This window comes from Trichechus manatus, unplaced genomic scaffold, assembly GCF_000243295.1.
Source record: "Trichechus manatus latirostris isolate Lorelei unplaced genomic scaffold, TriManLat1.0 scaffold00019, whole genome shotgun sequence".
In the NCBI taxonomy this organism is placed as follows: domain Eukaryota; kingdom Metazoa; phylum Chordata; class Mammalia; order Sirenia; family Trichechidae; genus Trichechus; species Trichechus manatus.
In genome coordinates, this window is record NW_004443955.1 from 15,162,113 (window position 1) to 15,185,619 (window position 23,507).

The 23,507-nt window shown below is 44.0% G+C and overlaps 1 protein-coding gene across 1 annotated transcript in view; it reads left to right on the forward strand.

Annotated features, from left to right (window-relative positions):
• LOC101342822 (Protein FAM169B) overlaps positions 1-23,507 on the forward strand; it is a 90,601-nt gene that overhangs the window by 29,946 nt on the left and 37,148 nt on the right. The window contains exons 5-6 of the mRNA XM_023727810.1: positions 10,589-10,674; positions 16,466-16,643. Of these exons, the coding sequence (XP_023583578.1) occupies positions 10,589-10,674; positions 16,466-16,643 (264 nt within the window). The remainder of the gene's footprint in view (positions 1-10,588; positions 10,675-16,465; positions 16,644-23,507) is intronic.

Below are 23,507 nucleotides of genomic sequence, written 5' to 3' on the forward strand. Positions count from 1 at the left end.
TCTGTCAGTTTTCTCACTCCATTTGATGCTTGGCTGAGTTCTTTATCTCTTCATTTGATGTTTTAGGGTTTCAGGATTGTTGTATTCTCTGTTTGGCTTAGTTTTTCGGATCTTTGCTGTGGAGGGACGGCGTGGTGCTTCTGCCTAGAGTGCCATTTTGCGGGAACCTCACTTTATTCCTTTTTATGGCTGAATAATGTTCCATTGCATGGATTTTTTACTTTTTAGCTATTATTAATAGTGCTGCTGTGAACATTGAGGCACACATTTTTGTGTGGACTGGTTTTCAGTTTTCTTGGGTATATACTTAGGAGTTGAATTGCTGGGTCATATGATCAGTCTGCTTTTAACTGTTTGAGGAACAGTCAGACTGTTTTTCAATGTGACTGCACCATTTTACATTCCCACCAGCAGTGTAAAAGGGTTCCGATTTCTCCCTGGTTGCTGGTCCAACAATGCTGGGTCATTTAAGGGAACATCAAGGGGTGAGGGGCACCTGAGCTCATGTCTGAGGGACATTAGAGGTGGTGAATAAGGTTCACCATTAGAGGAAGGATCTGGACCAGGGTCATCAGCTGAAGTGGGGACCTAGGTGCGTCTTCATTGGGGGCACATCACTTTGTTGTTGTTCACTGGTCACTAGTCATCTCTCAGGTCATCCCTCGTGCTGACCTTGTTAGGTGGATTCTAAATTCTTTGAGGGAAGGAGTCACGCCACATTGATCTCTGGCTCTGCTGGAGCATGAAGGGCCCAGTGCCCCAGTGGGTGTTGGTAAACCCTCATTAGCTCTCCGCGCAGGAGAGACAGAACCTGGGGTGGGGGAATCGATGAGGCCGAGAAGAGACACAGAGAGCAGGATACTTGGGGAGAAGGAGGATGGAAGGAATATTTTTTGTGGTTATTGCCACACGTTGACTTCGCTGATTAGAACATCCGTCCCCCAAGCCTACTCCCAGGACATTTTGTGACCAAGCAAAACACTCACCCTTCAAATTGCTGTTAATTTGTTTACTGATTTTGGTGATTGCATGTCATGTGTACCCTGTGGAAAACAAGCAGGGAATCGAAAAATGATGATTTTTTTTCCTGGAAAAACATGCCTATTATAGGCCTGCAATGACAGTGAGAGCCAAGGCAAACATTCAGATGAAACTGGAGCTGCTCTGTAGCCTCGGCCTCCTCAGTGGCTGTCGTGGGCTGGGTGGGGATTGCAACATGGTGGGCCCACGGCCAGACCCTCTCTCGGCCAGATTTGGGGCAGGTGGATGGAGGGTGGAGAGTTAGGGCATCTCTGAGGGGCTCAGAGAGCTTCCTCATAACAGGGGAGGCCCTTTCTCAGGGCTCTCCTCACCCCTGTTCAGGCTTTCCAAATTTCAGGTGGTGGGCCAGAAGGGCGGGGGAGCTGTGAATTTTCTGATTCCCAGAAGAGACCCAACTATAGCAGCACCCTGGGTCCCCAAGCGGTGTGGCTGCCCTGTTGGGTGGGAAGGATGAGGTTAAACCCATCTGTGTTCAGCAGATGAGCCTGTCAGCTTGACTCAATGACTGGGGCATATATTGAGTATATTTATGTCTATCTAGTAAAAAACACCACCACCCATCTGTCAGTTTGTTACACTGTGATGGCTTCCATGTTGCTGTGATGCTGCAAGCTATGCCATCTGTATTTCAAATACTAGCAGGATCACCCATGGTGGAAAGGTTTCAGTGGAGCTTCCAGACTAAGACAGACTAGGAGGAAAGTTCTGGTGCTGTATTCCCAAAAATAAGTGAGTGAAAGCCCTATGGATGATAGAATGTTGTGTGGCATCTTATCTTGCCTACTTTAGACGTGTCAACCAGAAAGACCAGTTGCTGGAGAAGGACATCATGTTTGGTAAAGGGGAGGGCCAGCAAAGGCAAGGGAGATGCTCAGTGAGATCGATGGACAAAATAGCCATACCGATGATCATGAAGATGGCGCGGACCTGGGCAGTGTTTTGTTCTGTTATACCTAAGGTCACCATGAGTTGGAGCTGAGTTGATGGCAGCTAACAACAAAGTTAAAAACAAGCTAATATGGTGGGAGTGCAGGAGATGCTGGTTGACATGGTAGAGTCTGGGTTTTAGCATGTGGAGGATTACTTGTAGTCTTCTGGCTTTGACGTGCAGTGACCCCACAGACTCATAAACACCAAGGTCCAAGGGTGGAGGCTCCCTGAGCTTACTTGGGGAACACTGATTAGTAGGTACTCTGTTTGCGTGAGAGTACACCTCCCACGATCCTGCTGACATCCTGTTATTATCTTTGTGTTTAAGCCTGGCCTTGCTTTCTGGATAATGCAGAGGTAAGTTTCAGGACACGGCAGCTCAGGCTGTCCCACGCTCAGCACTGTGGAGTCACATAAATAGGTTTGACAGTTTGGGGGAAAATAGCTCTGGGCAGAACCTCAGGCTCCATTTAAATATGTGTTTTTCTGGACAGCTGAGGTACCCTGGGCAGCACGGACTCAGGGCCAGCATATAGAGGCCCCTGCTTCTCCACAGTCACCACCCCAGAGAGCTACATGCTGGAAATGGAAATGGAGAGAGGTTTGTTTTTCTTGGGCCATCAGGGGTGCAGACTGAAGACGTCTTCCCAGTAACAGCAATGTGTTTTGGGAACACGTGTTGGCTGTTGTTTGGGGTTTCCTTCTTTGTTTCCTGCCAGTTTGTGGCACATTACTGTGAGCTGGATATAAACACAGGAGAGTGCAGCGGCCCACAAAGACAAGTTATTCTCACCAAGGGAGGAGTGGTATTTGGAAAATGGGGACATTCCAAGTGGAATGTTCCTAGTATCAAGGAGGGAGCCATTGTCCTGAGGGGAAGGGAGCTTCTTGGAGGTACAATGAAGGTTTTGCCCCTGGAGTGTGGACTGTCTGGATCTCTCTGCTTCCCCCAAACCCTGAGAAACTTACCGAGCTTGCCTTGGCTCAGCCCATATTTAAGATTCTTTTCCTGGATAGATAGTCCCTGGGTGGTGCAAAGGGTTAATGTGCTCAGCTACAAACTGAAAGGTTGGAAGTTTGAGTCCACCCAGAGGTACCTCAGAAGAAAGGCCTGGTGATCTACTTTCGAAAAATCAGCCATTGAAAACTCTGTGGAGCACAGTTCTCCTCTGACACACATGGGGCTGTCATGAGTTGGAATCAACTTGATGGCAACTGGTAGGTTTTAGCCTTGGATAGGGGAGACCCTAGGTCTCAGCTGCTCATCAAAGGGTTGGAGGTTTGAGTCCCCCCAGAGGTGCCTCACAAGAAAGCCCTGGTGATCTATTTCCAAAAAATCTGTGACTAGAAACCCTGTGGAACACAGTTCTACTCTGATACACATAACGTTGCCATGAGTTGGGGTCGACTTGATGGCAACTGGTTCTGGTTCTGGTTTCCCAGATAGACTAGTTTCGGTGTGGATGTCTTTGCTCCCAACACCTTGCAGTCCAGCTGTACCCAGCAACCAGACCCCTGTCTTACTCCCCTTTTCCTTGTGTTAAAACCTAGACTCTTGAGAACAAAATCACTTAGGGCAAAAAAGGCCTGAGAAACACAGGGAGGCTGATGCAAAGATACTGCAAACCAGATGTTTCCCTCTCTGTGGCACAGAGGCACCCGAGTTCTCCGGGCATCTGGGGAAGCGTTTTCCTGTAAGGAAGACATCTGTATGGGACTATTAGCCCGAGTAATGTGATGTGACAGTTGCCACATCAATGTGCGCTTTTTTCCCCTCCCCTTAAATTATTGACCAGCGCAGCTGATGTTGCATAAAAGTCTTGCGATTCCTTGGAATGTGTTTCTGTGCTGTTCTCTGCCAGAACTTTTCAGCATTTTTTTCCTACGTGTATTTTGCTTTTGGGAAGATGGCCTGTCACTTTGGTTTAACTGGGCTCTTTCTTTGTGGAGCTACATATTTCTTAGATTTGTAATGGGGCAGTGGTGGCTTGGACTGTGGGGGAGCGCTGGGGGTGGGGAGAGCAAGGCAGGGGGTGGCGCAGGAGCTTGCAGCCCCTGCAGTTATGACTGAAGAACAAACCATGGGTCGGTACATGGAAAATGCGGTTAATCTGAGCAGGGAAGACAGGTGTGTGTGACACTTCTTCTTCCTTGGTCTCCATAGTGGCACCAGGCAGTGGCCTCCCCCCACCGCCCCAGCTTCAGGCCATGCCTCTAGCTGCTCCAGGCTGTGTGTCCCCCTACCTGCTGGCCACCTTCACCTTGCTGTCTCCAACAGGCATTTCAAACCGGGAAACTTCAAGCCTCCTCCTCCTCCTTGCTTCCTCCTGTAAAGGCAACTTTGTCCATCCACTCAAGCTCAAGACTTGGCTGCCCCGCCCCACTCCCCACCCTTCCAGTTCCTGTTGCCATTGAGTGGTCCCCTTCTCATGGCGACCCCGTGTGTGTCAGAATGGAGCTGTACTCCATAGGGTTTTCAATGGCTGATTGGCTGATTTTTCAGAAGTACATCCCCAGGCCTTTCTTTCGTGACACCTCTGGGTGGATTCGAACCTCCAACCCTTTGGTTAGCAGTCAAATGCATTAACTGTTTGCACCACCCAGGGACGGCCGGCTGGCCTTCTCTGCCTCCTGCATTCTCGCTGCCCCAGCAGCATGCTTTTACAGTTCCACTCCTCCTGGTTTGTGGCTGGACTGCCACAGCCTCCCATTGTCCTCCCGGCCTCTGCCTCACCCACCCTGATCCATTGTCCACACTGAAGTGGGGGTGAGCCTTCTTTATTTTGTTTTAAAATAGACTCGATTTTTTTTCCAAGCAGTTTTAGGTATACAGAAAAATTGTGCAGTAAGTACAGAGTCCCTATACACCACCTCTCCTCGCACACTTTCTCCTATTACACTTCTGGCATTCATGTGGTACGTTTGTTACAATCGATGAATTGGTATCGATGTGTTCTTGTTATTTAAAGGCCATGGTTTAGGGTTCACTTTTTGTGTTGTATGGTCTGATGGATTTTTTTGTTTATTGTTGTAAAAATGTATATAGCACAACATTTATCGATTCAACCTTTTTTAGAATTTTGTTTAATTTGTTGTTGTTGAGAATGTACCCAGCAAAACACACACCAGTTCGTTTCATCGTGTACCATTTGGTGACGTTGATTATATTCTTTGAGCTGTGCAGCTATTCTCACCCTTCTTTTCTGAATTGTTCCTCCTCCATTAACGTATACTCAGTGCTTCCGAAGTTTCCTATCTAATCTTTCGAGTAGCTGTTGTCGCTTCGATCCCCTATCGATAGTTCTTGAAAGAGCTTAATGCTCAAGGCAGACATTTTTTACTAGTTCAGCTCAACTATTGTTTGGTTTTAAATTCAACATTTTTTTGGTGTACAGTTTAGTGATACCAATTACATTCATCCTGTTGTGCCACCACAGGGTGATCTTTTCTTTTTAAATAGCTATTTTTGTTTTTTTTTTTTTTAAATTTCAGAAGGACTAATTCCTCCCCCCTAGGGATAACCACTGTTCTCTTTCTAAAACACACCTTTGATCCTCGCTTGCTTTAACTCCCCTAGTGACTCATCAGGAAGCCCAGGTTCCTCTACTTGTCCCTGGGGCGGCCCCTGCGGTTGGATCCCAGTGTCCCTGGCTGGCCACCATCTTCTGGCCCAGTCCTAGTCTCGGGACTCTGCCCCCAGCCATCCCAGACAGCCCCTGGACGGGTCCCTGACAGCGGCTTACTAGTGTTGGGGTCCTCATCACAGGGTGCGGCCATGGCTGGGGCTTGTCACTATCCTGATGGACTGTGCCTTTTGTCCCGGCGTCCTGGTGCTGAGTCCTGACCTTAGTATTTGCTGAAGAAGTGGCAGGCCCCCTCCCGCACAGTGTAAGGTCTTGTTTCGGTCTTCCCTTGCTGGCCTCTCCTTCCTTGTCACATCTCATCTCATCTCTTTCCTACCCTGCTGACTTCTGTCCCTGGCTGTGCCCCTGGCTCTACCCCAGCTCTGCCCCTGGGCTCTCTGTCCTCCTTCACTTAGAGCACAGAGTCAGAGCAGGGCCTTTGGAACCAGTGAGGCCTGGGCCCATCCCAAATCCCCATGCTGCTGTGATCAAACACATGATTTTGAGTAAATTCTTAACCCCTGAGCCTCACCTCAACAGCAGAACTGGCCATGGCAACCTTCAGATGAGATGCTGCACAGTGGGGCTCAGCGTGTGTTGCTGTGGTTAATGTTACTATTTTCAAACAGTCATTGGATCCCTCCCCTCCCCTCCCCTGAAACATTCAGAGGCTACCCCTTGTCTACAGGGCAAGGCCCTCAAGCCTCTCCCTTGTGCTCCAGCCACACTGCATTCCTGTCCTTGTCTGGCACACCGCCATCACTCTGCCCATCTCCCCACCTGGGGTCCCTTTCTCCTCTTGGTAGGGTCATGCTCACTCTTCAGGCTCAGCGTCGGGCACCTTCTTGAAGACTCCACTTATCGATCCCTCAGTGAAAATGCCTTCTGCCTCAGCTGTCCCCTGGCACAGGCCCGGGTCTGCTTCTTGTCATAGATACAATCTCTTCTTCTGGGTTGTAGTGTCTTGAGCCAGGTCTTCAGTCTAATTCATTGAGTGGATTTGTTATGTGCTTTGCACATAATAGTTACATAGAATGTGAGTTGAGTGAGCCACATGTGCTATGGAATTGTGACCTCTGGAACATCCTGTGTACAAGGTAGGTAAGGAGCCACACCAGGGGTGGCAGGTACAGGCACATGTACCACCATCTCCTGGATGTTGCTAATACATCATAGAGCTCCTCCTGGCTGAGGTCGTCTGCGCTTCAAAATCCCTCTCACCAGTGCCCCTGGTGGCCACAGCCCATCCTCATGACGGATGACAGCCAGCTCTCCCCAACCCGTACTGTGGGAAGAACCACAGGTAACTTGTTCAAAATAGGTGCCTTGTTTATTGCTTATTTTTAAGGACCTGCACATGTTTTTACATGTTCAGATGTAAAAGGGTTTAGTCCTTTAAGAAATGATAGGCAAGACACAGGTTGGGAAGCTTGCTGGGAGGTCCTGGCTGGTGGAAACGGGGCTTTATTCAGGCTTGGAGGCTGAGCTGGGCATTGGTAGGAGAGGTGAGGAACGTGGAGGCCAGCTTAACGATCCTTGATAGGAAAATGAATGGTCATGAGAAAATATGGGGTGTAGGAACATATGTACACTTGAGGGAACAGACGGGATGAGAATAATCAAACTGTGAAGAAAAGACAGACATTTCTGTGCAAAACGGAGCAGAAAGACCATTTGGAGAAGGATCTTGTCATGGATTGAATTATGTCCCCCCCAAAATGTGTATATCAATTTGGCTGGGTCATGATTCCCAGTATTGTATGATTGTGTACCATTTTGTAATCTGATGTGATTTCCTTATGTGTTGTAAACTCTATCACTATGATGTAAAAAGATAGATTAGCAGCAGTTATACTGATGAGGTCTACAAGATTAGATAGCATTTTAAGCCAAGCTCTTTTGAGATAAAAAAGAGAGAAGCAAGCAGAGACACATGGGAACCTCATACCACCAAGAAAGCAGTGCCAGGAGCAGAGCACATCCTTTGGACTTGAGGTTCCTGTGCAGAGAAGCTCCCAGACCAAGGGAAGATTGATGACAAGGACCTTCCTCCAGAGCCAATGGAGAAAGCATTCCCCTGGAGTTGATGCCCCGAATTTGGACTTGTAGCCAACTGGACTGTGAGGGAATAAACTTCTCTTGGTTAAAGCCCTCCACCTGTGGTATTTCTGTTAGAGCAGCACTAGATGACCAAGACGGAGCTCCTGAGGAGAAATGGGAGTGGTAAGAAGTAGTTCCCATCCTCTCACTGACAAAAGTCAACAAAGTGTTTTTCCTATTTCTTTGACGTCCCAGAGCAACTCTTGAAGCAGGTAGTGGAAGTTTCTAGAAACCACTGAGAAGCTCCAAACACCTTAGGAAAAGCAGTTAGCTCCAACCACAGTGAACAACAGTTGATGTTGGCTTAGGCAGAGTTTCTCACCTAATCTGCATAATAACCAGGGGAGAGGATGGTGGCCTCCATAGCACAGGTAGGCCAATCAAGGCTGGGGAGGTGTGGGATACGGTCATGCAGCTAGTAATCAGAGGAGCCAGGATTTGAAGCCTGACATATTCTTTTCCCTGCACCAGGTATACAGGGTTGTACCTAAGATGCTTTATTCGTGTTGCCCTCTGTTGGCTCTCAGTCTGGTGAAAGAATGAAGCTGATGTTTTGTTGAGGTGGTGTTTGCAGCCCCATCTCTTCCCTCATCTGATCCTTGCCCCTGCCTTCTGGGGAGCTCAGAGTGTAGCCTTGGACTGTTAGGACCCTGTGCCTCTGCTCATTGGTCACCCTGCCTGCAGTGCCGTGCCCCCATCTCTGCCTGTTGAAATCTTACCTGGCCAGCAGAGCTCCCTGGGGACGCTTTCCCAATGCCCCTCAGCTAATCTCATGATACTTTGGCCTGAGTTTGATTCCAGCCCCTTGCATGCCTTGCCCTGTATTTCAGCAGCCTTTTTAGCTCTCTCTTCTTCTGCGGGTTGTGGACTCCCAGGGACAGGACGGGGGCTTATTCGTCTGGGAGCCCAGGCCAGTGCTGTTCACTCAGTCGGGGACTTGGCTAAGGATAGCTAAGTTGGTTGATGATGATGAGCCTCAGATGGATCCAGATCTCTGGGATTTAGCCCTAGGGACCTCACTGTCTTAACTTGTTTGGGGAAACTTGGAGTGTCATGGAATCAAAGCCATTACTGACATCTTCCTGGGGTCCACGTCACCTGTCACTAAGTGGGAGAAGGAAATTGACGAGGGGGGGCAAACTGTTCACAGTGCCTCGCTGATGGCTATCGCCACTGCACAGCCTTCTGCCTGTGTCCAGTCTCTTCTCACACCCTGGGTGGTGGAGGTCCTGAAGGTATCGAGCAAGATGTCGAGTCATCTTTTTTAAAAACGTAGGTATTGTACTTTACATTTTCCAGCCCTGGGAGCGGAGTGTGATGCCCTGGGGCTCTCAGCACCCACAGGTCCCCTGGGATCCATCATTTGTCCTCACTGAACTGGGTGCAGCCTCTCCAAGGACTCTGCCACCATTTCCCCTCCTTCTTCCTCTTGACTGGGTCACCTGCTTTACTGATCCAAGGCTGCTCCTCTCCAGAAGGCTGGTGCTGCTTTCCAAGAGTCGGTTTTGAGGACAGTGCATTTCAGGCTCGTTAAATTTGATTGGACTTCACGTGCATTGTTACATACACTTAACAGCTTAAGATTCGTTTTGGGAAAAAAAACCATTCAATCTGTTTGGTGAGAACTTGTGTGACTAATTAATGCCCTGCAGTGCGCTGTGAAACTGTAAGGCAACCCACAAACACCAAATCATAACACACTTCCCATTTGAAGGAATACACTGTATTAGTACATGGAACATCTCCTATTGAGTCACCTTGTTAAGCAGGAAAATAATCCTTTATGACTTTATAAACCTCCTCTAAGCTCTAGTATGTGCCATTCTGAAAACGAGTAAGTTGAATAAATGAAGTCAGATGTCAAGCTTTTAATTGGCCCTTCTCTCCCATTGAGTTCTACCAATTTTGGAACAATTGTCTGAGGCGATGTAATTAACTACTGATACGATGCTGACATAGTGGAGAAGATGCTGTTGGTCTTTGGCAAAGAGGGGCTGGCTATGCAGGGGGTAATGTGGCTAATGTCATTGCCACCTGGGCTTCACAAAGTTTTCTACTGAAGTTCCTCAGATAGCAGAGAAGAATGAAGAAGAGGTGGCAAATTAACCTGAATGGCCCACAAAATTTGTTTCAAAGCCTCGAGCCTTATATTAAATTATCTAGGTGCCTTTTGTTTTCTATTCCCTGTTTACGTTTTCCTCCAAATCTTTAAGTAAAAGAATTTGACTGGGAAGGCAACTCATTTTGTTCTGTGGCTTCTGGAACCCTAGGGCTTAGATACCCAGTGCTTGAGAAACTGGGGTATCCAAAAACAAAAAGAAAAAAGATTTCAGAAAACAACCAAAGTAGCATTGGTTTATAAAATGTAATCCTGTCAGTGTTGGTGTGTACCCTTTTTTACCCAAGAAAATTAGTACATATTTTGCTTTGTAGTCAACAGTGAGCCATTTATAAAGACATCTGGGAAGTCTTGTTCAGGGGACAGTGGTCACTCTTTGTCCTGGTCAGTGATCTCAGAAAACATCAGTTCTTAAATAAATATCACGAATCGTTCTGGTTCGAACCCCTGCTGAGAATTTGCATTTCTAACAAGTTCCCAGGCGATGCTCTTGGATGATGTTACTGTGGTTTGATGCTGTTGGTTAGGGACCAATTCTGAGAACCACTAGTAGAGCAGTGGTTCTCAAAATTTATTGTACATAAGAATCGCCTGGGGATCTCATTAAAATGTAGATTCTGATTCAGTATATCTGGGGGTAGAAATGCAAATTCTGGGCACTTGAAGCCCTGAACCTTCCCTTTGTCCCTCGTTGGCGGCTCTGTGCTGTTTAAACTGCCTTCTAGTGGCCGGCTTGCTGTGTGCACCTCATCATTTTCTCCTGGCTTTTCCTTAGTTGTGGCTGTGTACATAAAGGGATCCTGGTGGCCCACTGAAGATGTGCTAAGGACCTCTGATCCTGCAAGAGAAGGTCTGAAGAAGGTGAGCGTTGCGATCTTTTATTTTTAAGACATTGCGTTTTTTTCTTTTACCATTTTTAAGTGTACCCTTCGGTGGCATTAATTATAGTCACCATGTTGTGCAGCCATCACCACTATTGCCAAAACTTTTTCATCACCCAAACAGAAACTCAGTGCCCCTTAAGCAGTAATCCCCCTTTCTCCTCCTCCTAGCCTCTGGAACCACTAAGAAACTTGTATCTCTATGCCTATTCTAGGTATCTCATATAAGTGGGATCATATTTGTCTGTTTGTATCTGACTCACTCAGCATAATGTTTTCAGGGTTCATCCATGTCATAACATGTATCAGGACTTTATTTCTCTTCACGGCGGAGTCATAGTCCACTGTATTTTTATACCATATTTTGTTTATCCATTCATCTGTTGATGGATACTTGGGTTGTTTCTACCTTTTGGCTGTTATGAATAATGTTGCAATGAACAATGGTGTACAAGTATCTGTTTGAGTCACTGCTTTCAAGTCTTTTGGGTATATACCTACGAGTGGAATTGCTGGGTCATACGGTATTTCTCTGTTTAACTTTTTGAGGAACTGCCAAGATGTTTTCCACAGTGGCTGTACCATTTTACCTTCCCACCAGCAATGAATGAAGTTTCCAGTTTTTCCACATCCTCACCAATACTTTTATTTTCTATTTTTTGATACTAGCCATCCTAGTGGATGTGTCCAGGCAGGCTCTCTCGGCTGAACCTTGGCTGAACCATCCTCCTCCTCACGTCTGCCCGTTTCCATTTGATTGGCATAGTCATCTTAACACCGTGCGTGGGCAGGAAGAAAGATAATGCTTCGTTGCAATGTTGAGATGGTGGGTCTGTCCATAGTTGTCTGGAGTACTGCTTGGTACCCCTTATGGGAATCTTTAAATGCTGTATGAAATATCAGTACTCTTTTAAGTTCAGTTTGGGGAATAAGTTGATAATCCAGTTTTGCTTCCATTGAAAAATTAACAGAAAAAAAAAAAGCAACCTCACAAATTCAGGTCTTTTTTTTTTTAAACATCTGCTTTATTGAGATATATTTTGGATACCATGAAGTCCACCTCTTTAAAGGGTATAATTCAGTGATTTTTTTAGTACATTCTTCAAGCTGCATACTAATAACCACTGTCTTTTTCTAGACCACTATCACCACCCCAAAAAGAAACCCCATTAGCAGGCATTACTCCCTGTGGTCAGCCAGCCCCCATCCCAGCAGCCGCTGGAAACCTTGAATCGACTTTCTGTCTCTGTATATTTGCCTATTCTGGACATTTCATATAATGGAAAATGAAATAATGTTTTCAAAGTTGATACATGTTGTAGCATGTATCAGTACTTCATTCCTTTTTATTGCTGAGTAATATTCCATGGTATGGATATACCACATTTTGTTTATGTATTCGTCAGTTGCTGGACAATTGAGTTGTTTTCACTTTTTGGTTATTATAAATAGTGTTAGTAAGAACATCTGTGTACAAATTTCTGTGTGGACCTATGTTTTCAGTTCTCTTGGGTTTATGATATAGAAGTGGGATTACTGGGTCATATGGTAGTTTAATATTTTACGTTTTGAGAAGCCGCCAAACTGTTTTCTGAAGTGGTCACACTGTTATACATTCCCACCAGCATTGTATGAGGGTTCCAATTCCTCCCCATCCCAGACAACACTTGTTACTGTCTGTCTTTTTGAGTATAGCTATCCCAGTAGGTGGGAAGTGGTATCTGTTTGTGGTTTTGATTTGCACTTTTCTGATGACTAATGATGCTGAGAATCGTTTTATGCGCTTATAATCATTTTATGTATCTTATTTGGAGAAATGTCCATTCAAATCTTTTGCCTATTTAAAAAATAGGGTTATTCGTTAATTGTTTGTATTGTAGGAGTTCTTTATATATTCTGGATTCCAGTTGCCATTGAGTCAGTTTTGACTCATGGAGACCCCATGTGTGTCAGAGTAGAACTGTGCTCCATAGGGTTTTCAATGGCTGATTTTTTGGAAGTAGATGGCCAGATCTTTCTTCCGAGGCACTTCTGGCTGAACTATTGGTTAGCAGCTGAGCATGTTAACTGTTTGCACCACCCAGGGACTCCATGTTCTGGATATAAGTCCCTTATCAGATATAGGATACGCAGATTTTTTTTTTTTTGATTCTCTGGGTTGTCTTTTACAGGTCTGGTTTTAACTGCCTCGAGAGGTATTATTTTGAAAAGGTTTTTCTTCCGGCAAATCAACTATGTCTTGAGATTCCTCAGATAAGCCTGGTGCACCCAGTCATGGTGCCTGATGTACCCATTTGTGTTGTTGTCCCGTCCTTTTGTCGCAGGTGGGCCGGGTGGTATTTTGTGGTTGGATGTTCTGACTGCTAGGAAGAATCTGGTTCACTCCTTAAATACGCCTTTTAGAACGAGGGTGGTCACTTCCTTCGTGTGTCATCTCTTCTAAGTATAGAGGAGGGAACCCCCCTCCATTTTCTGAAAATGTGGTCCATGTCGTTAACAGAAACAAAACAAAACAAAACAAAACAAAACAAACCTGTTGCCCTTGAGTTGAACCCGACTCATAGTGACCCTACAGGACAGAGTAGAACTGCCCTGTAAGGTTTCCAAGGAGCGGCTGGGGGATTTGAACTGCCTGACCTTTTAGTTAGCAGCCAAGCTCTTAACCACTGCCAACAGAAAGAAACGTGGATGTTATTTCCTCTTAATGAACCATGTTTTAATGATCTACCCTACCGTGGCTGTGTATGGGAATATTTATTTCCCCTTCCATTTATAGAACTTTTGGTCTTGACTTTTTTTTTCTTTTAATTACATTTTGTTACCGAGCCAATTCTTCTTCACAAATTACCAAAAAACTTTCTTAATGTTCTTTTTGTTTACATAATTAGTGATCCTGGTTCAGGGATTAGAACTGGATTGTGGTTTTGCATTTTCAGAAACATTCCAAACTCAAAATCGCATGTAGCACATTTTTCTTCCCGCTTAATGAAACTGGACAAATTAAGTACATTTTCTTCTTCTCCTTTTTCTCCTGCCAGGTTTTGATGGGATATTTCCCTTCTGCCAGATGCAATCTGCTTTTCTTTTTTGACTTTGTTCTGCAATTTTTGGTTTTATAAGTTGAAAAATATAACCTCCCACATCACACTGATCAGGTTTTGTGACTAAATGAGTTGTTCTCAGCATCTGAGCTTGATTCGGCTGCTGCTGTGTGAGATACAGGGTTGTGGTGGGTGCTCGGAGCTGAGCTGGTGTGGTTTTCACAAATCTTTTTTTCTCATCTAAGATTTGAAGTTGAAATATTTTACATTCTGGGCCAATTAATAAGTTTGTTGGCACTGAATACTTCGTACCATTTGCCCGGGTACCGCAAGCTGCTTGATTTTTATTATTAGAGTCTTTGAGAACACACAAATGTTTTAGGGAAACTTGGTGAGATTCTCCCTTGTCTAAAGGAGGAAACTGAGGCTCAAGGAGGTTATGTGTTGCTGGGGAGCACCTAGCAAATCCATGCCAAGAACTCACAACTACATATAATAATAATGATGATGATGATTATAATCATTGTTGTTATTACTTAAGGGTCAAGTAATAAATATAAACCAATTGTTAATACTTGTATTGTACTTCCCATTTCCAAAGTCTCAATGCTCATGGATGAAGATGCAGAAGAGAACTGGGGGCTGGACTCCAGCAGTCGCGCTGGCCCCGGACTCAGTGGCCCTCGTGGCTGCTGTGTCCAGCCTGCATCCGACACAGCCTTCACCCAGCTGTCTCGAGGCCTGCTTCCAGTGAGGCAGGGAAATCAATAAGTGTAATCACTTGCCCTCTTTGAGCTTCATTTTCCTCACCTGTAAACAGTGGTCCCTGCCCTGCAGACCTGGTGAGAATCGAAGGGTGGCATGTGGATGAACGTCACTGCCCAGCTAAGGGTGTTGCTGATCTTGTGACCATCACACAGTGTGGTTGGAGTGGAACCCAATGCAACAGTGCTGTCTTATGGTAAATAGCTGATACACCACGTCCTAGTGGCTGCGTGTGGCTGTCTGGAGGACTACCTTTAGGCGCGTTTGGAAACCATGTCCAGGCTCAGCCAGCTAGAGTGTGGTTAGGACTGGCGTTTTAAAATGACTTTATGGGCATGCTGCTGTTGCTAGCTGCCATCGAGTTGGCCCCCGACTCATGGCGACCCCATGTACAATGGGATCAGACCAGGGTTTTCACTGATTGATTTTCGGAAGTAGATCACCAGGCTTTTCTTCCCAGTCTGTTTTAGTTTGGAAATTTCACTGAAACCTTCATGTTTAGCATCATAGCAACACACAAGCCTCCACTGACAGACGAGGCTGGTCACTGCATATGGAGTGCATTGGCCTGCAAACGAACCTGGGTATCCTACATGGAAAGGAAGAATTCTACCAAGGAACCACCACTGCTCCCTGGAGTGTGGTTTGATTAGCTGTGCCTGCTGTGGGTGAAGCAGTGGGAAGCCTTAGTTTATGCCACGTATTTGCCATCCGTAGGCTATACAAATAGAGAGGATTTTTTTATTTTGGTGAAAATATACTCAACCAAATATATACCATTTCAACAATTTCTACATGTACAATTCAGTGACATTGATTACATTCTTCAAATTGTGCCACGATTCTTGCTATCCTTTTCCAAATTATTCTACTACCATTAACATAAACTCACTGCCCCCTAAGCTTCCCATCGAACCCTTTGAGTTGCTGTTGTCAGTTTGATCTCACACAGATATTTCTTTAAAAGAGCACAATGCTCAAAGCTGACATACTTTACTAATTAAGATAAACGATTTTTTTGCTTCAGTGAAAACTTCAGGGGATAGTTTTGGTTTAAGTTTAAAGATTATCTCAGGGCTAATTTTGGGGGTTCATCCAGCCTCAGTGGCTTCAGAACGTCTGGATTCCATTGTGAATTTGAAATTCTGTCCTACATTTGCCCCTCTTTTGATCAGGATTCTACTATAGAATCTTTGATCAAAATGTTCAGTAACGGTAGCCGGGCACCATCCAGTTCTGGTCTCACGGCAAAGGAGGCAGTTGTTCATGGAGGCAGCCAGACATGCAAATGCAGAGGATTGTAATAGTCAGGAGCATGAAGTCATTTTGCCTTGTTGAGGATATCTGCATTAAAGCTTCAGGGTCTGTGTGGATTTGACTCTGACCGCAATACAATCTGCTTACTTGTGATGGCTTTGGTATGGACAAGAGAGGGTTCCATTTTGCAGCCTTAGAATACAGTGGACTGTGAGTCCCAGGCATTCTCTGAGATTGGAACTCCAGTGTGTGCTCAAATCTGTCACAAGCCATTAAGATTAGTCACTTTGGTGTATCATTCGATCTCCCCATTTATTTACCCTCCAAGTGCCAGGACTTCACTGTCATTAAACACGTCCAGTGAATCTGCTGGAATGGTGTGCCCCGGTCCCCTTGGAGATGACTTCTTGCTTCATTAGCATGGCTTTTTTGGACTCTGCAGACTTCCATTCCACGGCTGTGGCCCTTGGGACCCAGGAGCCAGCTCTGGCACTGTCCCTTACTCCTGGAGGCCACATTGGTGTAAAGGTCAGTGGAATGAAAACCCCGTTAGAAACCATGATTCACATTTTGGCTCTTGAGCCCGAAAAGAATTATATGATGGTGGAGCACACACCTGGCCCTGATGGCCAATTCCAGACACAAAATTTATTGTGTCTGAGTTTCCTCTCTGGTCTGACTCAGTTGTTCTTTCTTTCTTCTTCAAAGGTTCAGTCATTTGGGGAAAGGATTGTACTTTTCATTCTTAATGTCGTTATTTTTGGAAGATTGGAGAGAAATCTGGATGCTGATGACATGTTTTTTTTACCTCACTCTGTGAAGGAGCAAGCTAAAATTTTGTGGAGAAATGGAGCGGCTGTTGGATTTTACACAACTAAAATGAAAGGTAACGGATGTGCTGTGGCTCAGGACTGCCACCATTGCAGGATCTGGGGGGCACGGGTTTGGGGGGAGCTTCTCTAGATGCCTGCCTGCCTAGAGGACTCTCTCAGCACAAGCGTTATTTGGAGAGAATCTTCTGGCACCATGAACTGCCGCTAATTAAGCCGTCATGTAAATAAACTCAAGCTATGGATTTCATTTCCACCACATTTCTCGTCTGACTGGCAAACAGGGTGAAAACCAGGCCTTTCTGATTCCCAGGCATTGCCATGTCCCCCTTACAATACTTGTTGCAGTTAATGGTGTAAAATGACTTTGTAAGCACAATGCGTTTCATTTCTTCTCTTTAATGTTACCAGTTAGCTGTCAGAAAAAATACCATTGCTAACAGTTGACATGTGGTGTGAAAGCACACAGATGCCAAAATTTATAGACATTACCTCAGAAGAGAGGGAGTTGGGCCACAATAACAAGGTTAGGTGAAAAGACTGTGACTTATTTTTATGGACTGTCATGAGCAGTCAGTGTGGGACTAGTACCATTTTGCCAAAGGGATTGGTCTCTTCTTTAAAGTTGCTTTCTTTAATCATCATCTCTGACCCAACTGATCCCAGCCTCATCATTTGGTTCTTATAAAGGTCTAAATTGAAGCAAAAATAAAAATTCCTGGTAAATCACCATGGATGTACTGTCTCCGGAGTTATGTGTTTTCTCGGGGGATAAAGAGGCTGATTTTGGTTTTGAACTCTGCTCACATTGTGTATATGTTCCACCTGTCCAGGATGGAATAACTCTGGATTTTTCACTTTTTCCCCTCACCAGTTTCCCATCCAGACAACTCCCTTAGTTAATTATTTGTTGAGTTCAGTCACAGAGGCTTAAGTGCCTGTGTCTCTTGGCAAGTTTTTGCTCCTTTTGTCATGAGAGCCATTTGTCCTTTGATTCTGATGTACCGTTTCACTTATTTGCACAGTCATGTTCTTTAATCATCATTTTTAAATAGGCCAAGGGACCTGGAGGATAATTACAATGGGAGGGAATCACTTTGCAGTTCCTCTTTCTTGGGAGACTCATTAGCTGTCATTTTCTATCAAAGGGCTGTAGCAAAATGATTTGTGCCACAGAGTTGATGTTAGTTGCCATCAAGTTGGCTCCAGCTCATGGTGACACCGTGTACGAGAATGGAATATTGCTTGGTCCTGCTCCATCTTTATGATTGTTGGAATGCTCAAGTCTACTGCTGTGGCCACTGTGTATTTTGAGTGTCTTCCAACCTAGGAGGATCATCTTCCAGCACTATGTCAGCCAATATTCTCTTGTGATCCATAGGGTTATTTTTTTTTTTTATCAGTTCAACTTTTTACAGGTATACAACTTACTGACAGCAATTATATTACTCAGCTGTGCAACCCTACCCTGAATCAATGTGATTTTTCCCGCACTAAATTTAAACTCAGTACTCCGCAAGCAGTAACCCCTCCTTTCCCACTCACTCTCGCCCCTGGTAACAACTAACAAACTTTGGTCTCCATGCATTCGCCTGTTCTTGTCTTTTATATAAGTGATGTCATACAATATTTGTCCTTTTGTGATTGACTTGTTTCACCCAACATAATGTCTTTAAGCTCCATCCACATTGTAGCATGTATCAAGACTTCATTTCTCTTACTGGCTGAATAGTATTCCATTGTATGTCTGTACCACATTTTGTTTATCCATTCATCCATTGATGGGCATTTAGGTTGTTTCCACCTTTCTGCTATTGTCAATAGTGCTGCAGTGAACACTGGTGTACAAGTCTGTGTTTGCATCTTTGCTTTCAAGTCTTTGGGTATATTCCTAGGAGGGGAATTGCTGGGTCATATGGTAGGTCATTTTTAGTTTTTTTTGAGGAATTGCCACACTGTTTTCCACGGTGTCTGTACCATTTTGCATTCCCACCAGCAATGGATAAGCGTTCCAGTTTCTCCACATCTTTGCCAAGATTTATTATTATTATTATTTTTTAATCTTAGCTATCCTAACGGAAGTGAAATGGTATGTCATTGTGGTTTTGATTTACAGCTGTCTGATGCTCTGGTGGCACAGTGGTTAAGAGCTTGGCTGCTAACTAAAAGGTCAGCAGTTCAACTCCACCAGCTGTTCCTTGGAAACCCTAGGGGGCAGTTCTACTCTGTCCTGTAGGGTTTCTGTGAGTCACTATGAGTGGGAATGAACTCACTGGCAACGGGTACCAATGACTAATGACGCTGAGCATCTTTTCGTGTGTTTGGTGGCCATTTTCATGTCTTCTTCAGTGAAATGTCTATTTAAGTCCTTTGCTCATTTTATAATTGGGTTATTTGTCATTTTGTTAAGTTGTCGAAGTTTTACATATATTTTGGTTATTAGAGTCTTATCAGATATATGGTTTCTAAAGATACTCTCCCAGTCAGTAGCTTGTCTTTTTACTTTTTTTGTAATGTCTTTTGGAGAACAAAAGTTTTAAATTTTTATAAAAAGTCTCATTTATTTTGTCTTTTGCTGTTTGTGCTTCTGTTATTATACTAGATAATCAAGTGTTAAAAGCTAGGCCTGATAGCATTGCCTCTGCATTTTCTTCTAAGAATTTTATAGTTTTAGTTTTCACATTTAGGTCCCTAATCCATTTTGAATTTTTTCTCGTGTATGATGCGAGGCATGAATGCTGTTTCATTTTTTTGCATATGTAAATCCAATTTTCCCAGCATCATTTATTGAAGAGACTCTTCTTTCCCCATCGAATGGACTTAGCATTCTTGTCAAAAATCAGTTGACCATAGATGTGTGAGTTTATTTATGGACTCTCGATTCTATTCTATTGTGTCTATGTGTCTATTGCTATACCAGTACCAGGCTGTTTTGATTACTGTAGCTGTATAATATGTTTTAAAATCAGGAAATAGGAGTCCTTCTACTTTGTTCTTCTCATTCAACATTGCTTAGCTATTCGGGGACTCTGGTCATTCCATATAAAGTTGAGGATTGGTTTTTCTGTTTCTTTAAAGAAGGGCTGTTGGAATTTTGATTGGGATTGCACTGAATCTATAGATTGCTTTGGGTAGTATTGACATCTTAATAATATTAAGTCTTCCAACCCATGAACATGGAACATTTTTCCATTTATTTAAGTCTTCTTTAATCTCTTTCAGCAGTGTTTTGTAATGTTCATCGTAGAAATCTTTCACATCCCTGGTTACATTTATTCCTCAGTATTTTATTCTCTTAGATGCTATTGTAAATGGAGTTGTTTCCCTAATTTCCCTTTCAGATTTCTCATTGCTGGTGTGTAGAAATCTAACTGATTTTTGTTTGTTGACTTTGTACTGTGCAGCTTTGCTAATTTCCTCTATTAGTTCTAGAAGTTTTCTTGCGGATTTTTTTGAATTTCCTATATATAGGATCAGGTCATCCATGAATAGAGATAATTTTACTTCTTTTCTAATCTGGATGCCTTCCCGCCCACTCCCATCTTAACTGCTCTGGCTAGGACTTCTAACACAGTATTGAATAGAAGTGATGAGAGGGTGGACATCCTTGACTTGTTCTCGATTTCAAGGGGAAAGCTCTCAGTCTTTCTCCATTAAGTATAATGTTAGCTGTTGGCTTTTGATCCATAGGTTTTCCACGGCTAATTTTTGGAAGCAGATTGCCAGGGCTTTCTTCTAGTCTGTCTTAGTCTGGAAGCTCTGCTGAGACCTGTTCACCATGGGTGACCCTGGTGATGATATAGCTTCCAGCATCACAGCAACACACAAGCCACCACAGTATGACAAAGTGATAGACGGGTGGTGGTTTGTTCCATAGACATCTTACCAATCGTAACAGAAACTATTAACAGATTTCAACCTGATGCAATCAGAGCCATGGGGCAGAAAGACGTTGGCCTTGGCTGGTGCTGCTGTTACTCCAGAGGCAGTGTTTCCAGTACCTTTGGAGATGAAACAGCCATTGTTTGTGGCTGCCTTGTTCTTCCCAGGGCAGGTCCAGAGCCTTGGAGTGGAAGGGGAGGGCCTTCTGGCATTAAGCTGCATCAGGTCAGACCAGGTGTTTGAATTTCTGCTCCTTCGTTTCTGACAAATTCCATGTATTTGGTAGAAAGTTCTCTGAAGCAGCTTACTTGGTCATGTCTTTTTCATCAATGAACTGATTTTTTAAGTGGCAATTCACTGTTGGATACTCAGCAATTCAGTTGGTTTAAAAAGTATCAAACCTGTAGAAAATTAAGAAGACAAATATTTTCTTCAGGTATACATTGCCAATTTTTAAATTTGCTTACTGCCTATTTCTGGATTAGCTTATTTTTAGGGAGACAAAATATTTCTATGGAGTCATATGTGTATGTTTGTTGGTTTTTCCATGTTTCTTCCTTTGTTGCTGGAATTATCTCAGAAGAATTTTTTTTAGACAATGTGTTGCTCTTTTTTAAAAAGCAGCTTTATTAGAGCTATGATTTGCATGGTCTAGTATTTACCCATTCTAAGTGTCTAGGGAAACCCTGGTGAAGTAGTGGTTAAGTGCTACAGCTGCTAACCAAAATGTCAGCAGTTCGAATCCCCCAGGTGCTCCTTGGAAACTCTATGGGGCAGTTCTACTCTGTCCTTTGGGTCGCTATGAGTCAGAATTAACTCGACAGCAACAGGTATATGGGTAAGTGTATAGTTCACTGATTTTAAGAAAATTTATAGAGTTATGCAGCCATCACCAAATCCAGTTTTAGGATACTTCCATTATCCCAGATTTCCTTGTGCCTGTCTGCAGTCGCTCCCTCTGCCCCATCCCGGCCCCAGGCAACAAATGATCTCCTTTCTGTCTCTGTAGACTTGCCTTTTCTGGACATTAAACAAAAATGGAGTCACACCGTGCGTGGTCTTTTGCGTCTGACTTTTTTCACTTAGTGCAATGTTTTTGTAGGTCACCCAAGTTTTGCATATATCAGTGGTTTATTTTTTATTGCTGAGTTCTATTCACTGTACCACAGTTTGTTTATCCCTTCACCTGTTGATAGACATTTGGGTTATTTCCAGATTTTGGTATTATGAATAAAGCTACAAGTTTTTCTGTAGACACTCGCTTCTATATATCTTGGGTAAATACGGTTAACACGCTTGGCTGCTAACCGAAAGGTTGGCAGTTTGAGTCAACCCAAAGGCGCCTAGAAGAAAGGCCTGTGCTGGGAGAGTGGTCTGCCTTTACGATTCCCATCCAGGCTGCCTAAACTGAGGTCTGGGGCTCAGAGTATTCTCTGATAGGAGGCTGGGAATTGGGTGTCTCTCTCTTCCCCAGTCCTTTCTTCTCATCAGGAAAAGTTTCCTCCCTGCTCTGAACTCATAGTAACTTTCTCTGTCCCTATGACTACCTGTGACTACTTATTTGTACTAAAGTAATTAATCTTGTAGCTAGTAAGGGAAGGACCGTTCTTTCTGGTCATGCACCCATGGTCGTAGGACTGCCATGCTGTTTGAAGTTGAACAAAGCTTGGCAATAGGATGGTCAGGCCAGGTGCAGCTGAACAAAGGCCCCTACTTCTTAACCCCTTTTCCCTGTTCCTATGCACTCTGAGGTATAAAACCCCTAGACCTCAGTGCCTGCTGGCCTTTTGCCTGCAATGTAAACTTGGAGACTTATGTGCGCAGAAGAGATTTCCCGTGTCAGCTCACCCGGGGATGGGGGCCGAGGGAAGTGACCCCATGATGAGCCTTACCCCATCCATTTGCATCCTAACCTCTATGTAAGTAAATAAAAGCTTTTGATCGCGCCACTGGGTAATGCCAATTAATTCCTGAAATCTCCCTCTATGAGCCCATTTTTCATTGTGGCTCATCACAGCCTGGCGATCTACTTCTGAAACATCAGCCATTGAAAACTCAATGGCTCTGACACACATGGGGTCTCCCTGGGCAGAATAAACCGATAGTGTTCCTGGATGATGCAAATGGTTAAGTGCACAGCTGCTAACCAAAAGGTTGGTGGTTTGAATTCACCCAGAGGTGCCTCGAAAGAAAGGCCTGGTGATCTACTTCCAAAAAATCAGCCATTAAAAACCCTATGGAGCACAGTTCTACTCTGACATACATGGGGTTGCCATGAGTTGGAATTGACTTGACAACAACTGGTTTGTTTTTGGTTCTTAAAAATATGTTAGAGTAGGATTACTGAGTCATATGGTAAGTGTAACTTTACAAAAAACTATTAAACAGTTTTTCAGATGGAGGTATCATTTTACAAAGATACCAGCAATGTATGAGAGTTCCATTTGCTCCACATCCTTGCCAATACTTGGTATTGTTAGTCTTTTTAATTTTTACCATCCTTCAATGTGAAGTGGTATCTCATTTTGATTCTAATTTTCATTTCCCTAATGACAAGTGATGTTGATTATCTTTTCAAATACTTATTTGATGGCCATATATTTTCTCTGGTGAAGTGTCTGTTCAGATCTTTTTGCCCATTTTTTATTGAGTTGTTAATTTTCTTATTATTGAGCTTAGAGAGTTATTTATATATTCTGGATATCAGTTCCTTATCAGATACATGTTTTAAAAATATTTTCATTTTGGTAACTGTTTTTCAAAGAGCGGAAGTTTAAAAATTTCTTTTCCTTTTTTTTTAAATTGTGCTTTAAGTGAAAGTTTACAATTCTAGTTAGTTTCTCATATAAAAATTTATACACACATTGTTACGTGACCCTTGTTGCTCTCCCTATACTCTGACAGCACACTCCTCCTTTCCACCCTGGATTTCCTGTGTCCCTTCAACCAGCTCCTGACCCTCTCTGCCTTCTCATCTCACCTCCGGACAGGAGCTGCCCGTTTAGTCTCATGTATCTACTTGAGCTAAGAAGCACACT